This window comes from Babylonia areolata, chromosome 5, assembly GCF_041734735.1.
Source record: "Babylonia areolata isolate BAREFJ2019XMU chromosome 5, ASM4173473v1, whole genome shotgun sequence".
Classification (NCBI taxonomy): Eukaryota; Metazoa; Mollusca; class Gastropoda; order Neogastropoda; family Buccinidae; genus Babylonia; species Babylonia areolata.
The window spans coordinates 7,253,604-7,271,103 of record NC_134880.1 but is presented as its reverse complement, the minus strand read 5'-3'; the positions used below and the strand labels follow the sequence as shown (position 1 = coordinate 7,271,103).

At 44.6% G+C, this 17,500-nt stretch overlaps 1 protein-coding gene across 3 annotated transcripts in view; it reads left to right on the top strand.

Moving 5' to 3' along the window:
• The window catches only part of LOC143281901 (3-hydroxy-3-methylglutaryl-coenzyme A reductase-like), a 46,918-nt gene extending 30,201 nt beyond the window's left edge, over nt 1–16,717 (top strand). For all 3 annotated transcript variants that reach the window (XM_076587184.1, XM_076587183.1, XM_076587185.1), the window contains exons 15-21: nt 775–846; nt 2,165–2,270; nt 8,154–8,260; nt 10,217–10,421; nt 10,846–11,004; nt 12,502–12,656; nt 14,362–16,717. In XM_076587184.1, the coding sequence (XP_076443299.1) occupies nt 775–846; nt 2,165–2,270; nt 8,154–8,260; nt 10,217–10,421; nt 10,846–11,004; nt 12,502–12,656; nt 14,362–14,449 (892 nt within the window). In that variant the 3' untranslated portion in view covers nt 14,450–16,717. The remainder of the gene's footprint in view (nt 1–774; nt 847–2,164; nt 2,271–8,153; nt 8,261–10,216; nt 10,422–10,845; nt 11,005–12,501; nt 12,657–14,361) is intronic.
• The last annotated feature ends 783 nt before the right edge of the window (nt 16,718–17,500 follow it).

The following is a 17,500-nucleotide window of genomic DNA, read 5'->3' as shown; positions in this document are numbered from 1 at the left end:
GCTGAACACAGGCGTTAACCTCCCCACGTTCCTTTTTCCTTCACACTCGTCCACAGTCTTGGGCCATTACAGAGTCCCATTTGCACGTCAATGCAGAGTCCCATTTGCACGTCATTATCCATTTACATGTCATTACAGATTCCTATTTGCATGTCATTCATTACAGATTCCCATTTGCACGTCATTACAGATTCCTATTTGCACATCATTATCCATTTACATGTCATTACAGATTCCCATTTGCATGTCATTGTAGAGTCCCATTTGCACGTCATTATCCGTTTACATGTCATTACAGATTCCTATATGCATGTCATTCATTACAGATTCCCATTTGCACGTCATTACAGATTCCTATTTGCACGTCATTATCCTTTTACATATCATTACAGATTCCCATTTGCATGTCATTGCAGAGTTCCATTTGCACATCATTACAGATTCCCATTTGCATGTCATTCATTACAGATTCCTATTCGCACGTCATTACTTTGGCAGTTCTCAATGACTGAGGCAAGTTTCAAGGCCTGGAAGACTGGCTTACTCAGTTACTGACACATAGAACAGTAAAAATAGTGCCGGAAACGCTTTCGTAAAGTGCAAGACTGGTTTATTTTATTTTGATATGATAGTTTGAGGTTTTAGAGTGATAGGATATTTTGATGTGTGTGTGTGTGTGTGTGTGTGTGAGTGAAAGAGAGACAGGGAGAGACAGAGACAGAAATGCTGCATTTACGACATGAATTGTTAAAGACAGGCGGTGCTTGATTTCAGGGAGGCGTTGCAGTGGCTGGAGAATGGAGACAATTTTGAGCTGGTGAAGGACTGGTTTGACTCCACCAGCAGGTCAGACCCCCACCCCCCACGCCACCATCACCCCCCTCCCCCCCGCCCCACCCCTTCCTACCCCAGTCTTCTTCCTCCACCCTTTCTTTTGAGTCCCCATCATCATCTTGTATTCTTTCCTCAAAATATTTCTGTGTTTTTTTTGTTTTTTTTACCTTTGGCAAGTTTGTCTCGCAACAGACGTCAGCACCTAAGCATTGATTTATTGATCCCAAGTTCTTGAGCACCTGCACAATTTCCCTTCTGTAAAGAGAGGTTGATCACTTCTGACTTGAAGTCGGTGTCGTAGGCACAGCATCTTGTCTTTGGCATGGTGGTATCGCAAGTGTCTGGATTCAGATTTTGATCACAAAATGGACAGTGAAGCACGGAGTGTATACACTTTGTGACATTCACTGGTCAGGTTTTGTGTTCACTGAGTAAACTGGAATATATTGGCTTCAGATTAGCTCATATTTCACAGAGATTGGCGATGTGAAATTGTGTTAGTTGGGGTTGACCGCCAGCCAAAAATAGAATCAGGGAAAATTCACGTACCAGACGCATTCAATGTTTTAGCTGCAGGGAAAAGAAAATAAGATACTGGCTTATAGTCTGGAAATTACGATAGTATATGTTTAGTGTTGACATGGTGAGATAAGTCACAATCATGGGAAGATAACCAAGACTTTATTCAGAAATAAAAGACCTTTGAATATTATGCGGGGATTGTAATGAAAAATCAAGTCTATGTATTTTATAGGTGGAAATGGCACTCAAGTATTTGGAAATGCTTTGGACATCACGACCAAGTGCAGACTTGTTGTTTTCATCAAGTGTCGTGTTGTTCCTTACACAAAACAAAAAAAAGTTACATAATATAATCTTGATTTTTTTTGTATACTTTTTTTTTTTTTTTTTTTTTTTTTTTTTTTCAATTTGTTCTCATAAAACTTACAACAGTTCATAAAAAAAATTTGAAGCAAGTTTTACTCCACTGTTCAAGGAAGTAAAGATAATCAGCATCAGTAGCTCAAGGAGGCGTCACTGCGTTTGGACAAATCCATATACACTACACCACATCTGCTAAGCAGATGCCTGACCAGCAGTGTAACCCAACGTGCTTACAAAGTAAAGATAATTAAACCAGGAATGGAGTGAAATAATTATTTTGTGTGTTGTAAGTTAATTTCAAGGTGGGTGTTCAGAATAATTATTATCGTAGTAAGAGAAATCAAAATCTAATGTGGTGAAGTGTTTGATACATAAAGGTTACAAGCAGGACAGTACAATGTGGGCTCTCAGATGTGTAACAAAAACACACACCTGTCTGTGTCAGGTTTGCGCGGCTGCAGAAGTTGTCGCTGTCGCTGTGTGACCGGCAGGTGTACATCCGTTTTGTGTCCTCCACGGGCGACGCCATGGGCATGAACATGCTGTCCAAGGTGAGACATAGAACACACTTTGTGTGTCAGGTAACGTAGAACACACCTCTTGTGTCAGGTAACATGCTGTCCAAGGTGTGACATAGAACACACCTTGTGTGTCAGGTAACCTAGAACACACCTCGTGTGTCAGGTAACATAGAACACACCTCTTGTGTCAGGTAACAGAACACATCTCTTGTGTTAGGTAACATAGAACACACCTCGTGTGTCAGGTAACATGCTGTCCAAGGTGAGACATAGAACACACTTTGTGTGTCAGGTAACGTAGAACACACCTCGTGTGTCAGGTAACATGCTGTCCAAGGTGAGACATAGAACACACTTTGTGTGTCAGGTAACGTAGAACACACCTTGTGTGTCAGGTAACATAGGACACACCTTGTGTCAGGCAACGTAGAACACACCTCGTGTGTCAGGTAACATGCTGTCCAAGGTGAGACATAGAACACACTTTGTGTGTCAGGTAACATAGAACACACCTCTTGTGTCAGGTAACATAGAACACACTTTGTGTGTCAGGTAACACAGAACACACCTCATGTGTCAGGTAACATGCTGTCCAAGGTGAGACATAGAACACACTTTGTGTGTCAGGTAACATAGAACACACCTCGTGTGTCAGGTAACATGCTGTCCAAGGTGAGACATAGAACACACTTTGTGTGTCAGGTAACGTAGAACACACCTCGTGCGTCAGGTAACGTAGAACACACTTTGTGTGTCAGGTAACATAGAACACACCTCGTGTGTCAGGTAACATGCTGTCCAAGGTGAGACATAGAACACACTTTGTGTGTCAGGTAACGTAGAACACACCTCGTGCGTCAGGTAACGTAGAACACACCTTGTGTCAGGCAACATAGAACACACCTTGTGTGTCAGGTAACATAGGGCACACCTCGTGTGTCAGGTAACATGATGTCCTAGGTGAGACATAGAATGGATGTATGATGGATTTATGATAGATATAAAACAGATGTATGACATGTAAAACGGATGTACGACAGATGTATGACTAATATATGACAGATGTTTGATGGATGTGAAGCGGATGGTTGGCAGATGTATGACAGATGCATGAGGCAGTGTGTGGGGTGTGTGTGACAGATATGTGACAGATGTAAAAGGGATGTATGACAGATGTAAAATGGATGTGTGACAGATGCATGAGGCAGTGTGTGTGGGGTGTGTGTGACAGATATGTGACAGATGTAAAAGGGATGCATGACAGATGCATGAGGCAGTGTGTGTGTGGGGTGTGACAGATATGTGACAGATGTAAAAGGCATGTATGACAGATGCATGAGGCAATGTGTGTGACAGATATGTGACAGATGTAAAAGGGATGCATGACAGATGCATGAGACAGTGTGTGGTGTGACAGATATGTGACAGATGTAAAAGGGATGTATGACAGATGTATGACAGATGCATGAGGCAGTGTGTGTGGGGTGTGTGTGACAGGTATGTGACAGATGTAAAAGGGATGTATGACAGATGCATGAGGCAGTGTGTGTGACAGATGTAAAAGGGATGCATGACAGATGCATGAGGCAGTGTGTGTGGGGTGTGTGTGACAGGTATGTGACAGATGTAAAAGGGATGTATGACAGATGCATGAGGCAGTGTGTGTGGGGTGTGTGTGACAGATATGTGACAGATGTAAAAGGGATGTATGACAGATGCATGAGGCAGTGTGTGTGGGGTGTGTGTGACAGGTATGTGACAGATGTAAAAGGGATGTATGACAGATGCTTGAGGCAGAGTGTGTGGGGTGTGTGTGACAGGTATGTGACAGATGTAAAAGGGATGTATGACAGATGCTTGAGGCAGAGTGTGTGGGGTGTGTGTGACAGATATGTGACAGATGTAAAATGGATGTACGACAGATGTAAAATGGATATGTGACAGATGCATGAGGCAGTGTGTGTGGGGTGTGTGTGACAGATATGTGACAGATGTAAAAGGGATGTATGACAGATGCATGAGGCAGTGTGTGTGGGGTGTGTGTGACAGGTATGTGACAGATGTAAAAGGGATGTATGACAGATGCATGAGGCAGTGTGTGTGTGTTTGTGTGTGTGTGGGGGGGGGTGACAGGCATGTGACAGATGTAAAATGGATGTGTGACAGATGTATGACAGATGCATGAGGCAGTGTGTGTGGGGTGTGTCTGACAGGTATGTGACAGATGTAAAAGGGATGTATCACAGATGCATGAGGCAGTGTGTGTGGGGTGTGTGTGAGAGGCATGTGACAGATGTAAAATGGATGTGTGACAGATGTATGACAGATGCATGAGGCAGAGTGTGTGGGGTGTGTGTGACAGATATGTGACAGATGTAAAAGGGATGTATGACAGATGCATGAGGCAGTGTGTGTGGGGTGTGTGTGACAGGTATGTGACAGATGTAAAAGGGATGTATGACAGATGCATGAGGCAGTGTGTGTGGGGGGTGTGTGACAGGTATGTGACAGATGTAAAAGGGATGTATGACAGATGCATGAGGCAGTGTGTGTGGGGTGTGTGTGACAGATATGTGACAGATGTAAAATGGATGTATGACAGATGTATGACAGATGCATGAGGCAGTGTGTGTGGGGTGTGTGTGACAGATATGTGACAGATGTAAAAGGGATGTATGACAGATGCATGAGGCAGTGTGTGTGGGGTGTGTGTGACAGGTATGTGACAGATGTAAAAGGGATGTATGACAGATGCATGAGGCAGTGTGTGGGGTGTGTGTGACAGATATGTGACAGATGTAAAAGGGATGTATGACAGATGCATGAGGCAGTGTGTGTGGGGTGTGTGTGACATATGTGACAGATGTAAAAGGGATGTATGACAGATGCATGAGGCAGTGTGTGTGGGGTGTGTGTGACAGATATGTGACAGATGTAAAAGGGATGTATGACAGATGCATGAGGCAGTGTGTGTGGGGTGTGTGTGACAGATATGTGACAGATGTAAAATGGATGTATGACAGATGTAAAATGGATGTGTGACAGATGCATGAGGCAGTGTGTGTGGGGTGTGTGTGACAGATATGTGACAGATGTAAAAGGGATGTATGACAGATGCATGAGGCAGTGTGTGTGGGGTGTGTGTGACAGGTATGTGACAGATATAAAAGGGATGTATGACAGATGCATGAGGCAGTGTGTGTGGGGTGTGTGTGACAGGTATGTGACAGATGTAAAAGGGATGTATGACAGATGCATGAGGCAGTGTGTGTGACAGATGTAAAAGGGATGTATGACAGATGCATGAGGCAGTGTGTGTGGGGTGTGTGTGACAGATATGTGACAGATGTAAAAGGAATGTATGACAGATGCACGAGGCAGTGTTTGTGGGGTGTGTGTGTGACAGATATGTGACAGATGTAAAATGGATGTATGACAGATGCATGAGGCAGTGTGTGTGGGGTGTGTGTGACAGGCATGTGACAGATGTAAAATGGATGTGTGACAGATGCATGAGGCAGTGTGTGTGGGGTGTGTGTGACAGGTATGTGACAGATGTAAAAGGGATGTATGACAGATGCATGAGGCAGTGTGTGTGGGGTGTGTGTGACAGATGTAAAATGGATGTACGACAGATGTAAAATGGATATGTGACAGATTCATGAGGCAGTGTGTGTGGGGTGTGTGTGACAGATATGTGACAGATGTAAAAGGGATGTATGACAGATGCATGAGGCAGTGTGTGTGGGGTGTGTGTGACAGGTATGTGACAGATGTAAAAGGGATGTATGACAGATGCATGAGGCAGTGTGTGGGGTGTGTGTGACAGATATGTGACAGATGTAAAAGGGATGTATGACAGATGCATGAGGCAGTGTGTGTGGGGTGTGTGTGACATATGTGACAGATGTAAAAGGGATGTATGACAGATGCATGAGGCAGTGTGTGGGGTGTGTGTGACAGGTATGTGACAGATGTAAAAGGGATGTATGACAGATGCATGAGGCAGTGTGTGTGGGGTGTGTGTGACAGATATGTGACAGATGTAAAAGGGATGTATGACAGATGCATGAGGCAGTGTGTGTGGGGTGTGTGTGACAGATATGTGACAGATGTAAAATGGATGTATGACAGATGTAAAATGGATGTGTGACAGATGCATGAGGCAGTGTGTGTGGGGTGTGTGTGACAGATATGTGACAGATGTAAAAGGGATGTATGACAGATGCATGAGGCAGTGTGTGTGGGGTGTGTGTGACAGGTATGTGACAGATATAAAAAGGGATGTATGACAGATGCATGAGGCAGTGTGTGTGGGGTGTGTGTGACAGATATGTGACAGATGTAAAAGGGATGTATGACAGATGCATGAGGCAGTGTGTGTGGGGTGTGTGTGACAGGTATGTGACAGATATAAAAGGGATGTATGACAGATGCACGAGGCAGTGTTTGTGGGGTGTGTGTGTGACAGATATGTGACAGATGTAAAATGGATGTATGACAGATGTAAAATGGATGTGTGACAGATGCATGAGGCAGTGTGTGTGGGGTGTGTGTGACAGATATGTGACAGATGTAAAAGGGATGTATGACAGATGCATGAGGCAGTGTGTGTGGGGTGTGTGTGACAGATATGTGACAGATGTAAAAGGAATGTATGACAGATGCACGAGGCAGTGTTTGTGGGGTGTGTGTGACAGGTATGTGACAGATGTAAAAGGGATGTATGACAGATGCATGAGGCAGTGTGTGTGGGGTGTGTGTGACAGGTATGTGACAGATGTAAAAGGGATGTATGACAGATGCATGAGGCAGTGTGTGTGTGGGGTGTGTGACAGATATGTGACAGATGTAAAAGGGATGTATGACAGATGCATGAGGCAGTGTGTGTGGGGTGTGTGTGACAGGTATGTGACAGATGTAAAAGGGATGTATGACAGATGCTTGAGGCAGTGTGTGTGGGGTGTGTGTGAGAGGCATGTGACAGATGTAAAAGGGATGTATGACAGATGCATGAGGCAGTGTGTGTGGGGTGTGTGTGACAGATATGTGACAGATGTAAAAGGGATGTATGACAGATGCATGAGGCAGTGTGTGTGGGGTGTGTGTGACAGATATGTGACAGATGTAAAAGGGATGTATGACAGATGCATGAGGCAGTGTGTGTGGGGTGTGTGTGACAGGTATGTGACAGATGTAAAAGGGATGTATGACAGATGCATGAGGCAGTGTGTGTGGGGTGTGTGTGACAGGTATGTGACAGATGTAAAAGGGATGTATGACAGATGCATGAGGCAGTGTGTGTGGGGTGTGTGTGACAGATATGTGACAGATGTAAAAGGGATGTATGACAGATGCATGAGGCAGTGTGTGTGGGGTGTGTGTGACAGGTATGTGACAGATGTAAAAGGGATGCATGACAGATGCATGAGGCAGTGTGTGTGGGGTGTGTGTGACAGGTATGTGACAGATGTAAAAGGGATGAATGACAGATGCATGAGGCAGTGTGTGTGGGGTGTGTGACAGATATGTGACAGATGTAAAAGGGATGAATGACAGATGCATGAGGCAGTGTGTGTGGGGTGTGTGACAGATATGTGACAGATGTAAAAGGGATGTATGACAGATGCATGAGGCAGTGTGTGTGAGGTGTGTGACAGATATGTGACAAATGTAAAATGGATGTGTGACAGATGTATGACAGATGCATGGGCAGTGTGCTGGGTGTGTGTGACAGATATGTGACGGATGTAAAAGGGATGTATGACATATGTATGACAGATACATGAGGCAGTGTGTGTGTGTGTGTGGGGGGGGGGGTGGGGGGGGGGGTGACAGATAAGTGACAGATGTAAAAGGGATGTATGACAGATGCATGACAGATGCATGAGGCAGTGTGCTGGGTGTGTGCAGGGCTGTGAGAAAGCGCTGCAGGAGCTGCAGAAAATGTTCCCTGACATGAAGGTCCTCAGTCTGAGTGGTAACTTCTGCACCGACAAGAAACCAGCTGCCATTAACTGGTTAGTGTGTGTGTGTGTGTGTGTGTTTGTATGTTTGTGTGTGTGTCTGTGTGTTTGTTTGTATGTGTGTGTGTGTGTGTGTGTGTGTATTTTTATGTGTGTATGTTTATGTGTTTGTGTGTGTGTGTCTGCGTGTGTTTGTGTGTGAGTGTGTGTGTGTGTGTGTGTGTGTGTGTGTGTTCTGAAGCATGTCTGTTGGACAGGATAGCATTCACACAGGTGGACATGACATATCCATGCATATATCACACACATACACAATGCATACAAACTCACTGATAGATTATATATGCATTTGTGTATGGACATGTGCACACATACATGTTTCCACACGCATGCACATTTGCATGTACACACACAATCTTTATTGGTTACAGGTATTTTACTCATTTTTGATTCTTCTTGCTGCTGTTTTAGACTAATAACTTGATTTCTTTAGAGATGAGGTGTGCTGTCAAATCATTCAGCAGTCCTTTGTCCACTAAAGACTATAAACAGTGGGATCCCGGCAAATGTCTTTCGGAATTCTGTGACATTGAAATGAAAAGAGTGGCTGTGTTCATGGATAAGAAGTCTGTCACATGGAAACGAAAACAATGTGTATGTGTCCAGAGATAAGAAGTCTGTCACATGGAAAGGAAAACACCATGTGTCCTGTGTTCAGGGAAAAGAAGTCTGTCACACGGAAACGAAAGCAGTGGGTGTGTGTGTTCAGGGATAAGAAGTCTGTCACATGGAAATGAAAACAGTGGGTGTGTGTTCAGGGATAAGAAGTCTGTCACATGGAAATGAAAACAGTGGGTGTGTGTGTTCAGGGATAAGAAGTCTGTCACATGGAAATGAAAACAGTGGGTGTGTGTGTTCAGGGAAAAGAAGTCTGTCACATGGAAACGAAAACAGTGGGTGTGTGTGTTCAGGGATAAGAAGTCTGTCACATGGAAATGAAAACAGTGGCTGTGTTCAGAGATAAGAAGTCTGTCACATGGAAACAAAAACAGTGGCTGTGTTGAGGGATAAGAAGTCTGTCACACTGAAAGGAAAATGCCATGTGTCCTGAGTGAGTTGAGATAAAATGTCTGTCACACAGAAAGGAAAACACTGTGTGTCCTGTGTTGAGAGATAGATGTCTGTCACATGGAAAGGAAAACACGGTGTGTCCTGTGTTGAAGGATAAGAAGTCTGTCTCATGGAATTGAAAATGGCTTCTGTCACATGGAAAGGAAAACACGGTGTGTCCTGTGTTGAAGGATAAGAAGTCTGTCTAATGGAATTGAAAACATTGGCTGTGTTGAGGGATAAGAAATCTGTCACACTGAAAGGAAAACACCATGTGTCCTGTGTTCAGAGATAGATATCTGTCACATGGAAAGGAAAACATGGTGTGTCCTGTGTTGAGAGATAGATGTCTGTCACATGGAAAGGAAAACATGGTGTGTCCTGTGTTGAGAGATAAGATGTCTGTCACATGGAATGGAAAACACTGTGTCCTGTGTTGAGAGATAAGATGTCTGTCACATGGAATGGAAAGCACTGTGTCCTGTGTTGAGAGATAAGATGTCTGTCACATGGAAAGGAAAACACGGTGTCCTGTGTTGAGAGATAAGATGTCTGTCACATGGAAAGGAAAACATGGTGTGTCCTGTGTTGAGAGATAGAGGTCTGTCACATGGAAAGGAAAACATGGTGTGTCCTGTGTTGCGGGATAAGATGTCTGTCACATGGAATGGAAAACACTGTGTGTCCTGTGTTGCGGGATAAGATGTCTGTCACATGGAAAGGAAAACACGGTGTCCTGTGTTGAGAGATAAGATGTCTGTCACATGGAAAGGAAAACATGGTGTGTCCTGTGTTGAGAGATAGAAGTCTGTCACATGGAAAGGAAAACATGGTGTGTCCTGTGTTGAGAGATAGATGTCTGTCACATGGAAAGGAAAACACGGTGTGTCCTGTGTCCAGGGTGGAGGGGCGAGGCAAGTCGGTGGTGTGCTCAGCCACCATCCCGGGCCCAGTGGTCCAGACCGTGCTGAAGACGACGACGGAGGCGCTGGTGGATTTGAACCTGAAGAAGAACCTGCAGGGCTCGGCCATGGCCGGTGCTCTGGGTGGCTTCAACGCTCACGCTGCCAACATGGTCACTGCTATCTACATTGCCACTGGGCAGGTGTGTGAGTCTGTGTGTGTGTTTATGTGTGTGTGTGTGTGTGTGTGTGTTCTGTGTGCTCACATGCGCTCAACATGGCTGCTGCAGTCTACATCATCGCTGGGCAGGTGTGTGTGTCTGTGTGTGACGTGTGTGCGTGTATGCATGCATGTATGTGCCCTTTTTTCCTTTGTTTTTTTCAGTGACTGTGCATGATGCCGTTTTACATTGTGTGCACTATGGTCACTGTGCATAATGGTGTTTACACTGTGCATAATGGTGTTTACACTGTGTATGATGGAGTTTACACTGTAATGAGTGTGTTTACACTGTTCATGATGGTGTTTACGCTGTGCACGATGGTGTTTACACTGTGCACCATGGTGTAAGTGCATAAGGTGTGTGTACACTCTGTGCATGACGGTCACTGAACGTGTCCCTGCAGGACCCAGCACAGACGGTGGCCAGCTCGCAGTGCATGACCACCATGACGCCCACTGGCCCCGAGGGTCATGACCTCTACGTGTCCTGCACCATGCCCTCCCTGGAGCTGGGCACAGTGGGTGGGGGAACGGTGCTGCCCCCGCAGTCAGCCTGTCTGGAGGTAGGTGACGCTGTGTGGCTTAGTTGTTTTTTTGATGTTCTTTTTTTTTTTCTCGGAACTGAGGGGTGGATACTGGCAGTGTTTACGTGCCCCGTGTGGTCGGCTGGGCTGTACACAATAGTTGATAAATGCATGAATGAATCATTTCCTTGAAGATTTTGGGGTTTTTTTTTGGTTTGTTTTTTTATCAGAATATATTAGCTGTAAACTCCTCAAGGCATTGGGTTACGGTGCTGGTCAGGCATCTGCTTGGCAGATGTGGTGTAGCGTATATGGATTTGTCCGAACACAGTGACGCCTCCTTAAGAAACTGAACTAGTTGTAAACTGTCGTGATTGGTAAACGCAGAAGGTGAATTCTTGTTTTTTTTTCAATTAGATGAAACGCTTTTTTGAGATGGTTCTAGAATATAACTGTTAGTGAACTGTCTTGGTTAAAAAGTGGAAAGCGAAATATGTAGGAGGATGCTACAAATGGGTAACTGATGGGGAGGTAGCTGGCTTGTATTCTCCAGCGACGGTCATCGTTTTGCATTGGAGCTCCAGGAAGAGAAAAATAAACCACACGCTTTGTTGGGATGATGTAGGGCTTTGTGTGATTTGTGATTTATTGGATTGTGAAAGTAAATCAATATCCAGTTGATTGAATTCATCATTGATAAGCATAATGAAGTTCTTCCAAAAAAAAAAGTCACAGTCACAATGTAGTTTACTGTTATTGTAAGAACATGTGGGGTCTTGATTTCCTTTTCAGAACCAAACTAACAATTTTAATCAGTTATTTAGGCCACCTGGAATAGTGTGTAGAAAGTGTTTGTCATGGTGGTGTGATTTGTTGTTGAACTGGAACTTTTGTCATGATGGTGTGATTTGTTGTTGAACTGGAACTTTTGTCATGGTGGTGTGATTTGTTGTTGAACTGGAACTTTTGTCATGATGGTGTGATTTGTTGTTGAACTGGAACTTTTGTCATGATGGTGTGATTTGTTGTTGAACTGGAACACCCTGTGTAACTCAAGGCACAAGCCTCTCCCTTTTTGACCCATTTCAACACCACCACCTCTTACACACACGTACACACGCACGAGCGCGCGCGCACACACACACTCACACATTTATGCAAACATACACACATGCACGTACATGTTCATTCAAACACACATGTGTACACACACACACACACACACACACACAGTCACACACACACACAGTCACACACACACATTTATGCAAACATACACACATGCACGTACATGTTCATGCAAACACATGTATACGCATGCACGCAAGCACTTTGTACGTTAGCCAACATACCAGACAATGCAAAGCTCATCTTGTACGTCTATCCCATCATGCCCCATCCAACTCACATGACCCAAAATTCTGCCCCCCGTCCCGATAAAGTATGTATTCAAGCATTTCTGTTATAACACAGAATTTGAACCAAAAAGTTAAAGAAAGAAAAAGAAAAAAAGATTCTATCCCCCTCTGTGCACAGATGCTGGGGGTGAAGGGGTCGAACCCAGACAGCCCCAGCGCCAACGCCCGCCAGCTGGCCTCCATCGTGTGTGGCACCGTGCTGGCAGGGGAGCTCAGCCTCATGTCCGCTCTGGCTGCCGGCCACCTGGTGAAGAGTCACCTCAAGCACAACAGGTCAGTGGGGGTAATGAGGGATGTCATCACCTGTGTATTGGACAGTGAGGGATGTGGGAGTCATGTATGTCATCACCTGTGTACTGGACAGTGAGGGATGTGAGAGTCATGTCTGTCATCACCTGTGTACTGGACAGTGAGGGATGTGGGAGTCATGTATGTCATCACCTGTGTACTGGACAGTGAGGGATGTGAGAGTCATGTCTGTCATCACCTGTGTACTGGACAGTGAGGGATGTGGGAGTCATGTCTGTCATCACCTGTGTACTGGACAGTGAGGGATGTGGGAGTCATGTCTGTCATCACCTGTGTACTGGACAGTGAGGGATGTGGGAGTCATGTCATCACCTGTGTACTGGACAGTGAGGGATGTGGGAGTCATGTCTGTCATCACCTGTGTACTGGACAGTGAGGGATGTGGGAGTCATGTCTGTCATCACCTGTGTACTGGACAGTGAGGGATGTGCAAGTCATGTCATCACCTGTGTACTGGACAGTGAGGGATGTGGGAGTCATGTCTGTCATCACCTGTGTACTGGACAGTGAGGGATGTGGGAGTCATGTCTGTCATCACCTGTGTACTGGACAGTGAGGGATGTGGGAGTCATGTCTGTCATCACCTGTGTACTGGACAGTGAGGGATGTGGGAGTCATGTCGTCACCTGTGTACTGGACAGTGAGGGATGTGGGAGTCATGTCTGTCATCACCTGTGTACTGGACAGTGAGGGATGTGAGAGTCATGTCTGTCATCACCTGTGTACTGGACAGTGAGGGATGTGAGAGTCATGTCTGTCATCACCTGTGTACTGGACAGTGAGGGATGTGAGAGTCATGTCTGTCATCACCTGTGTACTGGACAGTGAGGGATGTGGGAGTCATGTCATCACCTGTGTACTGGACAGTGAGGGATGTGGGAGTCATGTGTGTCATCACCTGTGTACTGGACAGTGAGGGATGTGGGAGTCATGTCTGTCATCACCTGTGTACTGGACAGTGAGGGATGTGGGAGTCATGTCTGTCATCACCTGTGTACTGGACAGTGAGGGATGTGGGAGTCATGTCTGTCATCACCTGTGTACTGCACAGTGAGGGATGTGGGAGTCATGTTTGTCATCACCTGTGTACTGCACAGTGAGGGATGTGGGAGTCATGTCTGTCATCATCTGTGTACTGCACAGTGAGGGATGTGGGAGTCATGTCTGTCATCACCTGTGTACTGGACAGTGAGGGATGTGGGAGTCATGTCTGTTATCACCTGTTTATTGGACAGTGAGGGATGTGGGAGTCATGTCATCGCCTGTGTATTGGACAGTGTCAAGGGGGGTAATGAAGAATGTGGAAGTCTGTGTATTGGACAGTCGGCAGTTCAAATGTTTGTTGTGTGGATTGTTTTAACAAAGGTGTTTGATGTGTACGTTAATTTGTATGTGTGTGTGTGTGTGTGTTATGGTGTGTATTTATGTGTGTGTATGTGAGAGAGAGAGAGAGATAGGTGGGGAGAGAGAACATTCATTGTGAGGAGAATATTTAGAAGTTGGTTCTGTGCTTCCAGACAGGTTTTAAGTGGTTTAGATGGACGGCGATTATTGTTCACAATGCTCTGGTTGAATAACATTGTTGATTGAATTGATTGATGGTCACACTTTTATCCTGAGAGCTCCACAAGTTGTTGTGATGTTGAAGTTATGATTGGTGCTGTTTCAGGTCGACCATCAACCTGAGCAAGGCGCCGGGCCAGACTATCCATCACTCGCAGACCTCTCCCGGCGCCTGTATCGGGCGTAGCTCTTGATGCTGGTGTCTGCAGTGTGTCCTCTCTGCTGCCGTGGTGATCATGGCCCATTGTGTGATACGGGGATGGGTGGGAGAGGGGAGGGGCGTGGGTGTGTGTGTGTGTGTGGAGGGATGTGTGTTGTGTATATGTGTGTGTGTGTGTGTGTGGTGTGCGTGTGTGTGTGGTGTTTGCGTTGTGTGTGTGTGTGTCTGCATGCTCTGGGTTACTTTGCTCAGTGCATAGTGTTGGTGCAGGAAAGCATGGTCGACCACAAGGCAGTGGATGTGTCACTGCTCTGATGTTCGGACTAAAACAACAGCTGGACATGGCAGCTGTGGCCGTGAGAGTTAGCATGACACCGCCCTCCGTCTAGGTTCTGACTGCCACCATTCTGTCTTTTCAGTCAAGTGGCCTGTGTTTCTTTTTTCCCTTCCACCACATGCGGCTGATCAGTGCTGATGCTTATTAACGTTCAACCATGCAGAAGCAGATTCAGATGTTCCACCCACTTCAGATTTCGTTCTGTTATTTTGTTTGCCCCAATCAAAAACAAACAAACAATAAAAAGTTCCCCCGCCCCCCCAAAAAGAAACCAGAGAGGTGGATGGAGCTTTGTGATGGTACCTGCTGCGATCATGGTGCAGTTGAAAGGCATGGTAATCTTTCATAGATTCAAAATAAATTATTATTCATCATCTTCCGTTGACTGGATTTCAGATTGAGTCATGCTGATGTGTACTTTTTATGCTAAGGTTTGGGGAAAGGTCATCGTTTCATTTAAGCAGTACAAAATGAAAAATTGATTGTGTATTTTTATTTCCCTATTGTTCGTATGTGTGTGTGTGTGACCGTCCTGAAAACTTGCTGATCTTATTTATATGCTGAATGCTTCCATGATATAATTCAATAAAATGACCATCTGTTGCTGCAAGTGTGTGTGTGTGTGTGTGTGTAAAATGACCATCTGTTGCTGTAAATATATGTGTGTGTGTGTGTGTACATGCATGTGAAGGCACACACATGGATGTGTGGGTGAGATTGGAAACTGCCAATTTTCCAGAGAGGGTAGTGAAAAATGATCTCTGCAGTTCAAGCTGGCCATTCATGGTATGTGTTAAAGTGTGCATTATGTGTGGTTGCCAGTGTATGTGCATGTGTATTTCAGTACTTAGAGCACAAATGGCATCTTGCTTTGAATATGCTGACAGTTGAAGAGGAGGGGTGGGAGTTGTGTGGGGGAGGGTGGGGGAGGGCTGAAGAAAGAGTTTATATTGTTCTTAAAGGTCTGTGTGGAGGGGGGGGGGGGGGCACGTGTGTGTGTGTGTGTGCATATGTGTGTGTGTGTGTTCTTGATACTTTAGATACCATCTTCACAAGGCGTGAATTTGATGATTTTCATGATAACAAAATAACACTGCATTATGAATAGGTTTTACACTAGTCATGTGTGCTAAATTCATTCCCACAGATAAGAACTTCACACAATATCACTGCATTTTGACTAAGTTTTACACTGCAGTCCTGTGTGCTGAATTCATTCTACATATACTGACTTCACATAATATCACTGCATTATAAATAGGTTTTACACTAGTCCTGTGTGCTAAAATCATTTCCACATATACTGACTTCACAGAAGGGTCAGATTTTTTTTTTTTTTTTTTTTTTTGTATGTGTGTTTGTGGGTGTGCATGTGTGTGGTTGTGTTTAGGAGCAGGCTGCTGTTTTAGTGCTTGTTTTCAAGTTCAGTCCATGGATTTACTGTTCCCCCAATTGTACCTACTTTAATTTTAATTTTTTTTTTTATTATTTTTTTTAAAGAAATTGATTACTGTTTCGTTTTAGTTTTGTTTTCTTTTGTTTTTATAATCCATTGCATTTGGTTACGTTATTTTCATCACTTCTCTCCTACGTGATAAATCCCAAAGGAAATCCGCCCATCTCTGTCGCAGGATGGTCTTCACAGATGGGGGTGTTGGAAGGGGAGGGTCTCAGACTGTTTTTTGGCTAATAGTCCACAGTTTTGTGTCTTGAAATGATTGGCCAGCGAAGAATTCCCAGTGGATTCGCAGATGTGACATTGTTGTCACCTGTCCATGGACACTTCTGACGTTTCCATGGAATTATGACGTTTCCGTGGACACTGGTGTGACATTTACATGGAAACTGTTATGATGCCACAGACATTGTTATGACGTTTCCATAGACACTGTTGTGAAGCTTTGTTGGACGCTGTCATGACGTTTCAACAGACACTTGATACAATTCCATAGAACTGTTATGACATTTACATAGACACTGTTATGAAGCCACAGACATTGTTATGACGTTTCCATAGACACTGTTGTGAAGCTTTGTTGGACGCTGTCATGACGTTTCAACAGACACTTGATACAATTCCATAGAACTGTTATGACATTTACATAGACACTTATGACGTCACAGACATTGTTATGACGTTTCCATAGACACTGTTGTGAAGCTTTGTTGGACGCTGTCATGACGTTTCAACAGACACTTGAAACAATTCCATAGAACTATGTTGCCATAGTCACTGTTATGACGTTTCCATAGACACTGTTGTGAAGCTTTTTTGGACGCTGTCATGACGTTTCAGCAGACACTTGATACAATTCCATAGAACTGTTATGACGCCATAGACATTGTTATGACGTTCACATAGTGATACTGGTAGGACGGTTCCATAGACACTGTTGTAAACTTTACCTGGACGATGTCATGAAGTTTTTATAGACACCGTTGCAAACTGAAGCTTCCTTGGATGCTGTTCTGACATTTCAACAGAACTGCTATGACATTTCAACATACACTGCTATGATGTTTCAACAGACATTGTTATGACATTTCAGCACACTTATGACGTTTCCCTTGACACTTAGTACGTTTCTGTAGACAGTGTTATGACGTTGTCATAGACATATATTTTCATGAATACTAAAACGTCTCCGTAGACGCTGTTACGATGTTTCCATAGACATTTACGATATCATGGACACTGCTGTGACGTTTCCCTAGGCGCTGAGCGCTGTGGATAAGATCATAGCAAGG